General features: G+C 33.9%; 1 protein-coding gene across 1 annotated transcript; it reads left to right on the top strand.

Annotated features, from left to right (window-relative positions):
- The first annotated feature begins 207 nt into the window (after positions 1 to 207).
- Positions 208 to 7,258, top strand: LOC112500940 (aspartate--tRNA ligase, chloroplastic/mitochondrial-like). The gene is made up of 15 exons (XM_025104559.1): positions 208 to 612; positions 1,222 to 1,365; positions 1,445 to 1,554; positions 2,085 to 2,196; positions 2,311 to 2,382; positions 3,118 to 3,209; positions 3,334 to 3,454; positions 4,063 to 4,185; positions 4,278 to 4,473; positions 5,159 to 5,346; positions 5,445 to 5,516; positions 5,896 to 5,994; positions 6,143 to 6,223; positions 6,336 to 6,393; positions 6,899 to 7,258. Exons 1-15 carry the CDS (start codon positions 232 to 234, stop codon positions 7,069 to 7,071), a joined length of 2,022 nt encoding a protein of 673 aa, XP_024960327.1. The 5' UTR covers positions 208 to 231; the 3' UTR covers positions 7,072 to 7,258.
- The last annotated feature ends 9,990 nt before the right edge of the window (positions 7,259 to 17,248 follow it).

The raw sequence follows: 17,248 nt of genomic DNA, 5'->3' as shown, positions 1-17,248 counted from the left end.
ATTGTTTAAAGAAAATAATTGTAATAACAAAAGAATAATTATCCTAATAAAACAATTGTAATGTTTTGTTTTTTCAAAAATAGTTTCTTAATTATAAAATATTAAACKTATGGGCCAAAATTGACTAACTTTGAAACCTCAGGGATCAAATATGAAGTAACTTGCAATCCATAAAACCCTCCCRTCGTCTCAGGGTAATAGATAAGCCCTTCCTCCACCATCTGCAAARCCATGTCCGTAATTCTCCGGGTCTTACCCGACATAGCAATTCGATCCAGACATCTCTCCCGTCAATCACTTCCATTGTTTCGTGTTAATCGCCTAATTCTCAAACCCCTTTTGAGAAAATCTTTCTCTTCTGTGTCTGCTTCCACGACTGAACCGGTTGTCAGTAATTTCCCGGCAACTGGTAAGGAACAACCACAAYAATCCCTACCCGGATCCGTTCAAGAAACCGCCACTCTTGAATGGGTCAATCGAAATGGTCTATGCGGCGAATTATCTGAGGATGATGTGGGTAGACGGGTTAGATTGTGTGGGTGGGTCGCACTTCATCGGGGTCATGGTGGGCTCACTTTCATTAATCTYAGAGACCATTCTGGAATCGTTCAGGTTCGTCTTTTTGTTTGTTTGATGCCTTTTCTTGATTCCAATGCTGAATTTTGAAACTATGAATCGGTTCCATCATCGATTATTTCATTATGCCTTTTGAGTTTTTCTAAAATTTCGAATTTGGATTACATTGTACTTCCCTTTCTAATTGGTTATTTGGGCTTTTGTTCATTATATGTGGAATAAATGTTTAGGTGCAATGAATAACGGTCATATTGGTGTTTTCTAACTTGGAAAGTTTACAACGAATAAGAAATAAGACCCCCCAAAAGTAGATTTTACCATTGCACTGTCTTCTTGCTTATGGCATGTTTGATTCATGATTAATTACTTGAATATGTCTAAATTTTACATCAAGAAACCACAAGCTGTGGAGCTCTTAATCCCATATCTATTTACTTATAAATTTGCATCATTAGCTCGAACATAGAGCAAAGATTTATCTTAATGTGTATATGTTAATGCCAATGTGGTTTATGATATTAATAGAGAACCATGTTATATTGTTTTTATTTATAAATAGCAATCTAAATTAGAGCAAGTTACCGTCTTGCTTTAGATGTATTAATGAATGAATGAATGAATGACGGTTGGATTTATTAAAATCAGGTTACAACTCTTCCTAATGAATTCCCTGATGCTCATTCTATGGTGAATGACTTGAGAATCGAGTATGTCGTGTCTGTAGAAGGTGTTGTTCGGCTCCGTCCAAGTGATTYGATTAATAAAAACATGAAGACTGGCATTATAGAGGTGGGGTTACTTTACTTGTGATTTAGGCTTTTCAAATAGCTATAKATCATCTTARTGTTGTAATTTAAATATACTTCAGGTCACTGCAGAGCTAGTCCAAGTGTTGAATTCCGTGAGGGCTAAGTTGCCATTCTTGGTTACCAGTGCAGAGGATGCAAAAGATTCTATCAAAGAGGAAATTCGCCTGAGGTCTTTTTCTATCTGACATCTGAGTGAGATTGACTGCTGTTTTTCTGGTTTGAATAAAAAGATTTTGCCCTACTTCGAGTTTCATAGTTTAAACCAGGTGTCAGTGTGACATGTTCATGTTGGCATTTATAATTACACCAATATTTTCATTTACATAAGCATAAGACCAAACCGGTTTCGGGGATGGGATGTACACACACCTAATTTCCCAAAAGAGTAGAGCGGCTGTTTTCATACATAAGCATCAGATGAACAATTTTTGAGCAACCATCTTATTATCAATTTAGCTAGACACAGCTATTTTCATTTACACTAGTTGAAAAGACTTTGATTTCACAGAAAATGATCTTGTTAGTCCTTTGTTGGTCACTTAGCCAACTATGACCACATGTCTCGATATGAACTATTTCTGGTCTTATAATCTTGTCCCATATTACATTGATAATCGTTATTTTTTTTAACATTTACACTAAAGATGGATTCTATTTTTTGGGAACTCTTTTGGTGAAGTATTAAGACTCATTTTGTAGATATCGTTGTCTTGATCTACGTCGACCACAAATGAATTCCAACATAATGCTGCGACATCAAGTAGTGAAGCTTATGCGAAGGTATTTAGAAGATGTACATGGTTTTGTGGAGGTACTTTCTTGAGAACTTAGGTTTGAACTTATCAAATACAGAACATTTGGCTTCTTTAAAAACTGTTCATCCGTACTTTGTTTTGATCCTGAATTTTTCATGGGTGTAAGGTAGATTGAGACTCCAATACTCTCTAGGTCGACTCCTGAAGGTGCTCGGGATTATCTGGTTCCATCGAGAGTCCAGGTATTAAATTTCTTCTACCATTCCACATGCACTTTTCTTAGCTAATTTTGCATGTGATAAAACTGATTATAAGTTTATTTGATTATAAGTTTGTTTATCCCTTATTTTCTTTCTTGTAGACCTCAAGTTACTTAAACTATGTGTGATATGATGCATGTATAAAGGTCGGTTTAACCTGTAAATAATCTCATTGGTTGCTACATATATACTCCGAATGCTTAAACTAAATTGCATACACAAAACACCAACAATAATTCCTCTACAACCTATTTACTAGAGCCAGAGGAGGTCCGAACAACGAAGAACCTATGGGGGAGTCTAASGAACCTTCTTTGATATGCAAGCATACGTACCTGTTATCATCTCTTCATCTTGTTTAGTTTTACAAATTACATAATGGAACTCTGGATCAAGAAACAATTCAACTACATGCAATTGATAGTGGGCAAAGACTACCTAAAAGAGATTTCTAGAGGAATCAAATCACATAGAATGCCTAGCATGTAAATCGAATGTAGCTTTGACTTTAAAGTGAGCTAGTTGTGATTTGTTTGACACAAGTATGTAAAWMAAATGTAGTTGGCTTCAGATATTAGATGTATTCCAAAGTMTTCGCRATGACAAACAAACAKATATTAGATATCTTGYTGATGTTAGAATTTATTCAGGAATTWTATGGTTGGTGGGATCTATTGGTAATTGTATTCTAATTTTATACTAGTTCGCTTTATGAAGCCAGGAACATTCTATGCTTTGCCCCAAAGTCCACAGCTGTTCAAGCAAATGCTAATGGTCTCTGGATTTGACAAATACTATCAAATAGCAAGGTGCCCTTTTATTTATTTTGTCATCAGATATAAATTGTTTGTTGACAGTTACTTGKAGAGCTTGCTGTGTTTCTTGTTACATGGGTTTTTGCKTTTCAACTWATTCAAYRTTGTTTTCTTGCAGATGTTTTAGGGATGAAGATCTAAGGGCGGATAGGCAACCTGAATTCACACAATTGGATATGGAATTGGCTTTCACCCCTCTTGAGGACATGTTAAGGCTCAATGAAGATTTGATTAGAAAGGTTAGAAACACTTGATATGCAATGRGGAAAGATGGTTTGATTYTAAACTATCTTTCTTCTTATTTAAAATGACTCAAACTTGTACCAGTTTCTCATTTGTGAGYGGAAGATCATGTGTTTGAGTCATAGAAAGGTTGTGAATGAATACTTTTGTTGATAGAGCCAAGGACTTTTGGTGCATCAAGTTGAGTTATGTTGTCTGTAGTTTTGCTTCTTTATATTGGCTTTAAGGGTGYGGTTCTTTCACGTTTTGGGGTGTGAGTATGTGCATGTGTGCGGCATTGACCGTATCTTCAAATTGTTGACTACTAGCACACAGATATTGGACTGGGATACCACAAGGGCAACTTWKGTATCTCTTAAAAAAGTAGGAWAAGACTTAAGCATAGGCATGTGTATATTATATATTTAATGTGTTAATTATGAGGTAATTTTTTCCTCTTATGGTTTAGTTTGAAATGTGTACATTTTCAAATACGTTTATAAGTTCATCCCTAKATCTTGTTCTTCTGTAGTCTACTTAATCAMTKTGATTTYGAACTGTCAAATGAGCTATCTAAGGCCCGATGCAAATCTACAGCAAAGTATAAACTGTTAGCATGTTGCAGGTTTTTCTAGATATCAAAGGCGTAGAACTACCAAAKCCTTTCCCAAGGCTTACATATGCTGAAGCAATTAGTCGTTATGGCTCAGACAGGCCRGATACCCGTTTTGATCTTCAACTCAAAGACGTAAACATTTTTCTTTGCACTGYGTAGTTCTTTTGTGCTTTGTTGTATCRAAAGATTCATGTTTCTCCTTATTGTTATTGTTGCAWTTGCAGGTTTCTGATATTTTCTCAGATTCCTCCTTCAAAGTTTTCGCAGATGCATTGAGTAGTGGAGGGRTTATCAAGGTAATATGTGTGCCTTCAGGAGCAAAAGCTTTTTCCAACACTGCTCTGAAGAAAGGTGATATTGTCAGTGAAGCAATCAAATCTGGGGCAAAGGGGTTGCCATTTTTGAAGATCTTGGAAGATGGTAATAATTAAGAATACTTGCATGCTCCTTTTTTTTTATTGACATGGATATCCAACCCGCTATGCCAGCTGACTAATTCAGGGTACCACCCGCTTCGCGGGTATCCCGGAGTCACGACATTTGAACCTCCGTGGCCACAAGGGATTTKTATTCCTCCTTGGATTCGAACCTGGGACCTCCAGACACTTTTGACCTTTGGAGCCCAAGCTCAAACCAATCGRGCACCACCCTTGTGGTTTACTTACATGCTCTTTAAAGTCACTGCTTTGTGGATATTTGATATATCTATTCTTTCGCAGATCAATTCCGATAGTATATACTTTTTRCTTGATATTTGATGAGAATTAGAAGTATAATGCATAAATATTAGCGGTAAAAATATTTTATGTAATGAGCAACRAATATAATTTTATTTTAATTGTTGGAAACATTATTTACTTAGTAGAACACACATCCTTATATTAKTATTTTAATTCAACAACTTGTACTATCAATTACATGTTATTATCTTATATGAGWAAGATTATGGGCCTCGGATATTAAGTATATTTTGATAGAAATGTGATCAATATTCATATTCAAATCCCAGATATAGATATGGATCGTATATGTCTATATGTGGATATTTGTTGCATCCCATTGGTTATGGATATTTTTGTTTATAGATGGAATTCGTTACTTGTAGGGCAACTTGAAGGGATTTCTGCACTAACATCAAGTTTGGATCCCACGAAAAAAGAATTGTTTCTGAAAAGATGCGAGGCAGGATCAGGCGACCTTATCTTGTTTGCAGTAGGCTTCCCTGCATCAGTTAACAAAACATTAGACCGGCTAAGGCTGTATATAGCCAACATGATGGGCATGGTTGACCATGTGAGTTTTTATTGTTCATGGTCACATGGACTCACTTTTCTTCATCCTTTTATGCATGCGCATATTATGTTAAAATGTTATTTTTGTATGATATGCAGTCCAAGCATTCTATCTTGTGGGTAACAGATTTTCCGATGTTTGAATGGAATGATGCCGAGCAGAGGCTTGAGGTTTGTACCATGCTGAATAAATGTTAATTAATACTCCATTCTCCCAAAAATAAATGTCCACATTTCTATGCTGATTTGTCCCAAAATAAGTGTCCACTTCCAAAAGTAAGTGCCTACTTTCCAATTCTACCCTTAATTATGAGATGGAGATATTCATTACTCCCTCAAGGGCAAAATTGTCATTTAGTTAATTATAAAGTTGTTTGAATCTGTTCCCGGGCCTTGTACACACTTCCCGTCACACTATGGGAGCTGGCCATGCCCGCTAAAACTGTGTTCTTTCCATTGAGGACATTTATTTTGGGACGGAGGGAGTAATAGTTCAAACAAAACTGCTATTTTCCTCGCCAATTAAAGCTAGACCGTGTTACCTTTGCAGGCGCTTCATCACCCTTTTACTGCTCCAAATCCCGAGGACATGAATGATCTTGCTTCCGCTCGTGCCTTGGCTTATGACATGGTCTACAATGGTGTCGAGGTATATTTGTTGTAGTAAGAGGTTTTGTTTCCATTTGTTGATACTTGATTATTTTTTGTGCCAATCATATATATATATATGCATGAGATTCATGAGATGAAATGTTGAATCTTTTACAAGGATTCTTTTTTATTTGGTTCAATTTCAGATTGGTGGAGGAAGTTTGAGAATTTATCGGCGAGATGTCCAGCAAAAGGTTCTAGAGATCATTGGCATTCCCCTAGAGCAGGTGAACCCATAGTTGCTCGTTGGTTGAACCTCACATAAATTAACTATTGATGGTTCAAATGGTCTTATTGGGCAGATAATGATTACAAGGTAATGGCTTTATCTATTTGCAGGCTGAAGCCAAGTTTGGGTATCTTCTGGAAGCTCTTGACATGGGTGCTCCTCCACACGGTAACAAAAGCCATCACCTGATCAGAACTCCAGTACTTATAATAAACGATGAAATTACATCTTGACAATGACAAGAAACGAGCAATGTTGGCAAAATCAATAATTTATAACCAAAACTAACCGGTGGTCCATATTTTACCAAGAAAATGGAAGTTGGGTTTATTTTCAACTTTTGTGATGAATTACCGGAAAGCACCACATGCGCTACTTTTTGGATAGAGGTTAGGTCTGTATACATTATACCTCCAAATCCTACCTCCTGGTGGGATGTACCGAGCATGTTTGGTTTGGTCTGGTTTGAACATTAATATGCATCTTTTTGAAGTCTTGAAGAAATTGTCTTGACAGCGATAACTACATTTTACTTTTCAAAATATTTTCGTGGGATTTGGATTTAGATCCGTTGCAGTAATAACTCGCAGCGTATCCATCCGTCAATGATGGCTGTAGCACCACGTTCTAAACTTGTTTTCGTTTGTTGATGAAAGTGGAATGGTTTTTGCAGGTGGAATCGCTTATGGGTTAGATCGATTGGTGATGCTACTGAGCGGTAGCAGTTCGATAAGGGACGTGATAGCGTTCCCCAAAACGACGACGGCACAATGTGCTCTTACTCGTTCACCTTCAGAGGTCGATCCTCAACAACTCAGAGACCTCTCTTATCATCTCATCCAGTAGACAGACGACGACTTTCCGCCACTTTTACCGACTTTCTTCATCTTTGATGGTAGTAGTAACAGTTCCTAAAGTTTCTTGAGAAATATGGTGAAATTGAGATGACCCAACATGAGTTATTGTTATTTAGACATTGGATGCTAAAAAAGCGACAGTTGTGATACAGAAAAGCAGCAGTCAGAAATTATTGGTAATAATTGTACATTTATTATAACAATAACTGGTATTGTACTGGTCAAAAAAGAGATGTGGGGTGAGCTAGCCATGACACTAAACCCTACAACTAGCCTGTTTTTTATAAATTATTGGTAAGATTCTTGGTTTTTATTATATTCATCTCGTAAGGTAATGTGACTTGGTAAACGCATACCTGGGTAAGCGTTTGGTAAACGGCTTTTAAGTAGTTAGAATAGCAACCTCCAAGACTACATGTTAAAACACAAAATTGCCGATGCTTATATCGGCTAGTTGGAGCGAAACAACCAGCAAAACCTAATGGCGGTTAGAGATGCTCTAAAGAAGGGTTTTGTATAAAAAAGCTGAAAAAGAGTGTTTTCTTTAAGACTTATGGGCCGTTTACCAAATTTTACCGGTAAAGGTTTATCCGAGTAAGTGTTTGGTAAATGACCCTCTATAAATGTGTAATTGACAGCAAAAATATATATATGCGAATGTGGCACGATAGTGATACAAATGCACACCAACTACTATATTCGTCTTATATAATGGTAAGTACCAAGATTGTATCCACGGGGACTGGTTTTACTAAAAATCTGAAATTTTCATGAACTTCCGGTGTAAAGTTGGGTTTTAATACAATTACACGTTTTTTTTTTTACAGTGATTAGGTGAGTTTTAATATTAACTAACAAGTAAATAAAAAAATCGAGTATAGTTGTAAGTTTTTTTTTTTCTAAGAGTACACTAGTAACTTTCTGGTTGAAAGAATCGGCCACACGATTTCTTCCTCTCGAAAGTAAACCGTGCGGGAATGTGGCCATGGTCCCGTCACAAAGTGGTCACAGCTGCTAACTTTTGGTTTGCCAACTTTACTGAGTAGATCAAGAAAATCTGAATTCAACCGGTATGGAGAGATACGCTTTTCTCTATGACACACCAACTCAAACGATATCCTGCACCTTAGTAAAAGTTATGCAGAAACCTATATCTCATGTGATTGTTGAAGATTTTCGCAAACCTCCTTGCATCACTCAGCTGTATTTGGAATCCATCAAAGATCTAAATATTAATGCATTCAAGTGATCGATTTATCCATGTTGAGTTAAATCTTCAACTTGAGTAACCAAACCGAAAAGTTAACAAAAAGTGGCAACACCCAAGTGTTACATACTACTTCCTAGGTTCGACTTACACCACACCTGAAGGAGGATTTAGCACATGTTAAAAGAAAAAGGACATAGTAGAAGAGAATAAATACTTAGAGATAAAAGGGGACCTTCTTTTGAGAACTCATGAAATTATGATAACCTTAAGAACTTGTGCATCATGTGTTCTTTCATATGATTTTTCCATCTAAGACCGAGATTTAGAATATTAATTAACATATATTTGTTTCACAATGTATTTGTTTGACATGTACTCGGTTCACAACCTGAACATTTTTTACGTTTTTGTGAAACAAAAAATACATGTGAAATTTTTCACATTGTGAACCGAATACATATAAAACAAACACATTGTAAAACAAATATATACTAATCAATACATTATATACTAATCAGATCATTTGAAGTTTTGGCATTGATAGAGGAGAATACATTATAACAAAAAAAATATTTTCATAAAAGTATGTAACGACGGTCAACTATTCACTTCAATAACATAAAACATGTAATTCAATTAAAATAACAATTATTAAACACAATAAAGTAACATAAAGTCGAAAGTAGAAAAATTAAACTTGATGTTTTGGCATTGATGGAGCTTTGAGACAACAAAATAGGGTCTGAGTTAGATCGAGACCAATTGTCGTCGGTTCGGCTAATCTACGTATTATCAGGATCATAGCTATTATCGAGTTTGGAGAAGTCCATATGCAAAATCGTAGCAGGGTTTGAGCCTATTCATGTGGATATTAAATATGATCGAGTTTGTATGGATATTACGTACAACCATCGTAATTTTAAGTTGTTTAGATGTTATTGTGATATAAAGGCCACCTCTAGATGCAAGTTGCAGTGTAACACTAGCTAACGCTTACGTCGAAGCATCCCCTCGTTGACTAATTACTTGGCTTTAGAAATTAATAAGATGGTCCTTAAAGTCGGGTAATAACTATGTGAACCGTTACATATACTCTTTAGTTTCTTTCCACATATCAGATTTCTAACTTGACTTTGAATTTACGCCTTAGAAAACCCGTAAGATAAATCTAAATACCTTCAAGAAGCGATCAACTACCATCAACAAATGATTATTATATCTTAGGAACGTCACCTTCCTTATCGGATGAGAATGACAAAGACCGTGACTCTTACCCAGTAAGTGAAAGAGAAGACGTTTACTCGATCAGGGTACTGAATAAAAGATGCTTACCAACAATTCATTTTGATGGTCGAGTATTTATAGAATAGAAATTAAAACGAAAGAGATTCCACTTTAACACATTTTCATACACGAATTATAAGATAACATGGAGGGTTGTTATAACAATTAAGAAAGTTGAGGGGGTTAAAAAGGCTACTTTTTCATTTTAAAAGGTCCTTAAAGAATTGTATTGGTTGTGTATAATAATAAAATAAAAAAGAAAGAAATGCCAAACATATGTGAACTAGAAATAAAAGCCATAATACACGTGAAGTGTGGGGTAGGGGGTAGGGGTAGGGGCAGGGGCAGGGGGTAGGGTGGTGGCATTTGGTGGCCCCTGGTTTATTGATCCTTTCTGGCGCCACCACCAAATGACCATCTCTATCCAATCTCCAAAACAGCTAGCTATTTGCCCACTCATATCCATTAAAAAGATACTACTTATTTTTATTTTAATATAATACTCCTAAATAAAATATTAAATAAAAATAAAAAGGATAATGATATTGAAGAAAATAAATATTAAATAAAAAAGAAAACCAAGAAGAAAGTAGCAAAACGACAAAATAGTACAAATTATTTTACACATAACATAATCAGAGCACGAAAATGTGTATATAATATCTATACTATCTTATAGATCAGATTTATTAAAATTCTTAAAAATAATTTTTAATGTATAAAGTATTATACATTTATACATAAAGTCTTAAAAATAACTTATAATGTATTAAATATTACTACTTTATGCATTTAATCTTAAAATCTACAATTAAAATAACATATAGTATAAGTTACCAACACATATTATTACCTTTTCTTTTTATGTTTCTAAGATACTTTTGATACATTTCACTCATATCTTCACCATTTCATACCTTTATGTCTTCTTCTCATCCCCCAATGTGAGATTCAAACTAATATTCATCATGAGTTATTAAAAGTTTTCTCATTCATCTCTCATTCAATTTTTCTAAAACTCTCGGTCTCGTTCTCGATCTCTTGATTCTTTGTCCTTTGTGTAAATGGAACACATTTATGGAGTAATTTAAATACGTTGGATTTTAAATATATTAGATTTTAAACTGTCATATAATTTTTTCTATCGATAGACTGTAATTAGAACCTTAACTGTTATTTATTCAAATTGTATTAATATGTAAAGAACCAAGTGTAACTTATATCATCGTTAAATCTTCTCTAATAAAACCAATGAAACTTCAAAATCGTTAAACTTCACGGCTCCCGCTGCATTGCACCGGTACACAACTAGTATGATTTTATACAAAAAAGTATATGTGATTATGAAATGGTTAACTCAAAGATGTGTGTATATGTTTGACTTGACGATCATGAAGGTTTGACCATTCCTTAATCACACGTGATTCTATAGATTTTTAGTATAAAATCACATGTGATATAAGCTTTTCGCATTATCGTATATTGACCTTGTTCTTGTTTTTTGGTTTATAGTTTATATTAGGAGTGTTCGTTAAACTACATAAACTTTCCACACCATACCATATTTTCGTGTGTGAATTTGAGACATATAGGTGCAATTTGCAAATTTAACGATAGACCATACAACAAACATTTCTAGTTTAAACCACAAAGGTGGTGCCTGATTGGTTTGAGCTTGGCTCCAAAGGTCAGAAGTACCTGGAGGTCTCAGGTTCAAATTCAAGGAGGAATAAAAACCCCCTTGTGGCCACGGAGGTTCAAATGCGGTGACTGCGGACTATTTGCAAAGCAAGTGGTCGTTCTAGGATTAGTCAGCTCGCATAACGAGTTGGATATCCAGATTAATAAAAAAACATCTCTAGTTTATACACATTGTCAAGGGTGGATTTTTAAGACATGCATACTTGCGAGCTTATAGATCGGTAGTGAACAATGAACATGTCTACATAGGTGATTTTTAACTGTTTGTCAATAAATGTATATTTATAAGTTATTATTTATTTTATGAAATTAAATGTTTTTGGTCTAATTCTATATTTTCATTATCTTCGTTTTCGTATATCTCATGTGGACCTGTGAACGTCACGTTCATCTTTATCTCAAACAAATTAAAAAAAAAAATCAAACGAAATAAAAGAATAACAAATGGACAAATATAAAACCATCATCTTTCACATCCACAGTTTTCTTCATATTCCGATCAGGAATTAAAAAAATGAAAGAGATGGAGATAGAGAAGGTTTTGTCTGTATCATTACAGATAAAATGATGATTCAGTTATTTACAAAATATAATGATTACACGTATTTTAAACTGTATTTTTTTTATTGTAAAAATATACCTTATGACGAATACTGAGTTTTTTTTTAATGCTCCCTTCATACGTTTAGGTTACGGTGTTTTGGTCAGTGCCCAAACAATAGTAAATTCTAGACTTTTTCATATTTGGAAAACGTAAACAACATAAAATTGAAAGAGTCAACAGACGAAGGAAATGGAAAGCATTGGGATTAGAAAACTATCGTTTTAATTTTTAATAATCTATACTACTTTATAAACTAGATTTATCAAAAGTCTTAAAAAGAATTTTTAATACACCAAAATTACTATACATTTATGCATAAAGTCTTAAAAGTCTTAGAAACAATTTATAATGCATTAAGTACTACTATTTTATGCATTCAATCTTAAAATCTCTTAATCTACAATTAAAATAATATATAGTACAAGTTACCAATGCACATTATTATCTTTTTTTTTCATGTTCCCAAGATACTTTTGACACATGTCTTCACCCTCTTACCTTTATGTCATCTTCCATTCATCTCCCATTCAATTGCTCTAAAACTCTCGATCTCTTGATTCTTTGCTCTTGATGTAAATCGAACACATTTGTGGAGTCGTTTAAATATGTTGGATTTTAAACTGTCACAATTTTTTTTTTACCGATAGACTGTAATTGGAACCATAACTCTTATTTATTCAAATTATATTAATATGTAAAAACCAAGTGTAACTTATATCATCGTTAAATCTTCTCTAATAAAACCAGTGAAACTTCAAAATCGTTAAAATTCATGACTACTGCCGCATTGCACGGATACACAACTAGTTAAAATTAATAGGAAAAGAACATTACATCAAAGTTACAAACAAAACATGTGATTTTATTAAATTTAGGTACATATATTTTAAACTGTACTTTTTTCATCGTAAAAATATACCTTACGGTGAATAATGAGTTTTTTTTTAATATTCCCTCCCGATGTTTAGGTTAAGTACTTTAGTCAATGTTCAAACAATAGAAAATTCTAGACTTCTATATTTGGAAAACTTAAACGAAATAAAACTGAAAGAGTCGACAAAAGGAGGAAGAGGAAAGTACTGAAATTAGAAAACTGTCGTAAATATTTTTAATTTTTTCATTATTTAAAATTAATAGGAAAAGAGCATTACATCAAAGTTACATGGATTACATGTGATTTTAATTAAAAATGAAATAATACTTTTACATTTTTAAAATCAAATAAATTAAAAAGAGGAAGCATGAATAATTTGTCAAATGGTATAATTTTCTAGGGTTGTTTTTTGTCATTTAGGTCATATTTGCTCTTTGTTGACATTTTTCAACTGAGAATGGTTCGATGTCATCGTGCTCTATCATCTCATAAGCAACAATATATGTGATATGTCCATTGACTCCTATGCACTATCATAATTCATTTGAGATTTCTTCGATCAATATTAACTTTGGAGCGTCCCCAGTAATAATTTATAGACATAGTTTTAATCAGAGACAATCTCATGAAAAGTTTATGTGTTGATGATAAATGGTTGTGCCTTACTATTTTCTTTCTTTAGATGAGTATCTATCGAACCAAGTAGCTTCCCCATTTCCTTTTGGGAACTTTTAACCTTGGGAGCCACAACCTCAACCGTACCTCCACCACGTGTGATTGCAACACACTTTTCCAACAATTTTGTCTCCTTGTTTGGGGACTTTTAACTTTGCAGGTTATTTGCAGCCGGTATATGTGATCTTGTCATTTCTGAATAACATTAAACATATCAGGTATCAAGTCTGATTTATTTGACGTCAATTTTACATTGTGAAGTTTGGGGATAAAAAATAAATAGAGTGAGAATATTCTATGACACTTTCTGTCGTTCTCATGGAAAATCATTTTTCTACCTTCCCCTAACGACTAGAAGATTGCCTTGTCAAAGTGACAACCCGTAAATCTGGTAGTATAGAGATCACCCGTTAAGGGTTCTAATTAGTGGATAATTGTTGGGCATTCATATCCAACTTATACATAATCATCTTTAAGAACCCATTTTGGTGTGATGTAGGGGCGCAATTGGCACATATACTACACAACCAAACATACGTGTAAAATGTCAGACTTATATCCGGTTACCAACTGGCAACTAGATATAAGTCTGAAATATTTTTATATTATGTCTTTAGCTTTAGGATGGTCTCATTTCTGTTTTGACTAAGGAGTAGTGTTTGCAAAAGTTCTAAGTATTTGAGATGACATATTATGATGGTGGTGTTACTTCTTATGCTGCAGAAGTCAACAATTGCAATTTGGTTAATTGCCTCATTTTGCCATTCACTCGAAAAAGAATATATCTATGTGTATTTTTCAACACATAGATCATTGAGAGTTTGATATTTGATTTTGATGTATTTACTTGCATCAACAATGGTTTATATTCATATGCATATATGCAAATTAATTTAATCTGATGCTTAATAAATTTGAAGTAATCATATACTAAACAACTATTAAATATGATATAGTTCATTTTCAACTTATTCATATTTTGATAGACCCTCTTATTCGAGCGTTTCTTCTTTTAGTATCCATTATATTGGGGGTAGTAGTTGCATATATACTCCAAGGTAGAGATGGCCAAAAACCGGTCCCAATCGGTCATCACATTTCTCATAACTGGCCATAACCGGTCCCGGTCGAAAATGATAGGACTGGTCAAGGTACTTCATAACCGGTTATGGGCCGCCGGTCCCGGTTCCGGTCCCAACTGGTCCCAACCGGTCCTTGCATTAAAAAAGTAACATTTTATTTTTATTTTTCAATGATATATATTTTTAATACATTATAAAATTTACAATTGGGTCACTCAAATACACTTTAAAAATACGTTTTAATACAATTAAAATTACGTTTTCTTATAAAAATACATTATAAAATTATTTAAAAATACATTTATTTATAAAATTATTTGAATTTTCGGGTCGGGCCAGGCCGGTCCATAGTCGGTCCCATAACCGATCCCGGTCCCACTAAACTACCAAACCCTCAACCGGTCCCGGTTTTCGGTCCCATAACCGGTCCCGGGCCGGTCCTTTGTCGGTCCCGGTCCCGATCCTCCGGCGGTCCCGGGCCGGGCCGGGCCGGGCCGGGCCATCTCTACCTCCAAGGGTTGCAAATCCTTTCCAACATTTGCTATGACCCGGGTGCATAGATGTCATATGTGTGAAATTGTCTTTAACTCACTGTTCTTTGAGTTGATTCCACCTCTAAAACTTTCATTATTGACCACGAGAATTTTCTTGTCCCAACATGTCTAGTATTGTTATTCGAATAACCTTGTTATTAAAAATGAATGATTTAATACTGATATAAAGAAACAACATTGACTGGTTAAATTAACCAATGAAGTTAACCACAAGGGTTGTACATGTCCGATTGGTTTGAGCTTGGACTCCAAAAGTCAAAAGTGTCAACATGTCTCAGGTTCGAATCCAAGGAGAAATAAAAATCACCTTGTGGCCACGAAGTTTCAAATGCGGTGACTCCGGGTTACATGCGAAGTGGGTGGTTGTCCTGGGATTAGTCGCCTCGTATAACGGGTTAAATATCCAAGTTAATAAAAAATAACCAATAAAGTAAATAAATGCGTATAAGAATTTATAAAAATAAAAAAATTATAATTAAGATATTGGCAGATCAATTATTTATTAAATATGATCCTTAATAGTATTATTATTAGAGAAAGAAAATCAGTTTCATAAAATAAAAAACTATTATTTAATAAATAATTTAATATTAAATTTACAACAAAATAATAGAAAATAAGATAACCATAATTAAATATTCACCAAATCTCTAACAAGAAAATAATTATTAACGACCTCATTAAAGCAAGGATTTATTGCCTTTAATATTTATGTTTTTTAATAAATAAATAAAATACATGTCGTTTTTTGAGAAAAAGAAAAGCAAAAAAAAAAGTTAAATCTCAGTAATTCATGCATGGTTTGTTTTTACTTATAATAAATTTTGAATTTTGGAAAAATAGAAATTATGAGTTTGTTTGGTAGTTGGTAAATGGTTTAGTGCAAAATGATTAAATGAACAGAATTATTAATAGACTCTCATGATATAGTGCACAAAATAAAATATAATTGTTAAATACTTGTTTACAATGAAAGTATAACGCTAAATGGTTAAGGAAGGTCTCAAATACAAAATAATTCAGAGGATTTTTGAACCATTAAAAAACAGATTTTTTTTTACCAAACAAGATTCCCCTCTTGACGATTCAAAAGTAATCTCTTAATGAAACTATTAAAAGATAAACAAACAACTCTATATTAGAATCATTCATAAACATATCAACAAACACAATGCAATTATATCACCATATCTTATTATATTAAAACTATATAACATTAAATCAATAAAATTAATAATTAAAAAAAGCGAGAATAAAAGACGTCGACGGTAACAATGATTACAAGCAACGAGTTCACGTATGACAACTAGAGACACATGATTCTCGGACATGAAAAGCTTACGAGACCTTGTAGTATAGCCTTGAACACAGGTAAATAACTAATTACGCTTGTATCTATCGTTCATATCCCTTCGTTTGTCTCTAACATCAATAGTTTATTTTAAGAACCTTTTGGAGAGAGAAAGCACGTGTTGAAAACGTGTTAAAGTAAAAACTAAATAGAACAACAATAAAATAGAGAGAAATAACCTGTAATCCTCATTATCATAATCCCCTTATACATGGATGAGTTACAAGTAGATAACTACGAGATATTTCAGTTATAATCTAACTCTAATGTATCTATTTTATATTTTGTCGTCATATCCTTTAAACGATGACACACTTATCTATAAGAGACTTAACATATTAATAAGAGACTCATGGGCTGTTTGGCAGTTGCTGAATGGTTTTGTGCAGAATGGTTAAGTGGTCAGAATGTTTAAGAGGGTCAGAATGGTTAAGAGGGTCAGAATGGTTAAGTGCTGAATGAAATATGATTGTTTGGTAAATATTGTCTGAATGACAATAAATTACCATTTTAACCCTCTGTATGCTTTGGTCATGTTTTTGTATTGAACTAACAGATACCAAAATTGCACAAATAACTTAAACCCACCAACGATCAAATCGGTTACCTCATCATATCAATTCGAAAAACAAAAAAAATGATGCACATAAACATGAGATTTCATACAAGAAATTAGGGTTTCACTCACTTTTGGTGCTGGTTATGCTTTCATCCACAATGTGATTGCAGAGGGAATAAGCATTTCAAACAGCCCTAAGTTCATTGACATTGTGATTGCAGAGGGAAGGAAAAAGGAGACAGAAGGGAAATACCCGAAATCGAGTGGGAGAC

The sequence above is a fragment of the Cynara cardunculus genome (genome assembly GCF_001531365.2).
Source record: "Cynara cardunculus var. scolymus isolate 2C chromosome LG 17, CcrdV1, whole genome shotgun sequence".
Taxonomy (NCBI): domain Eukaryota; kingdom Viridiplantae; phylum Streptophyta; class Magnoliopsida; order Asterales; family Asteraceae; genus Cynara; species Cynara cardunculus.
Note: the sequence above shows the minus strand (reverse complement) of the source record. Positions and strands in the feature narration are given on the sequence as shown.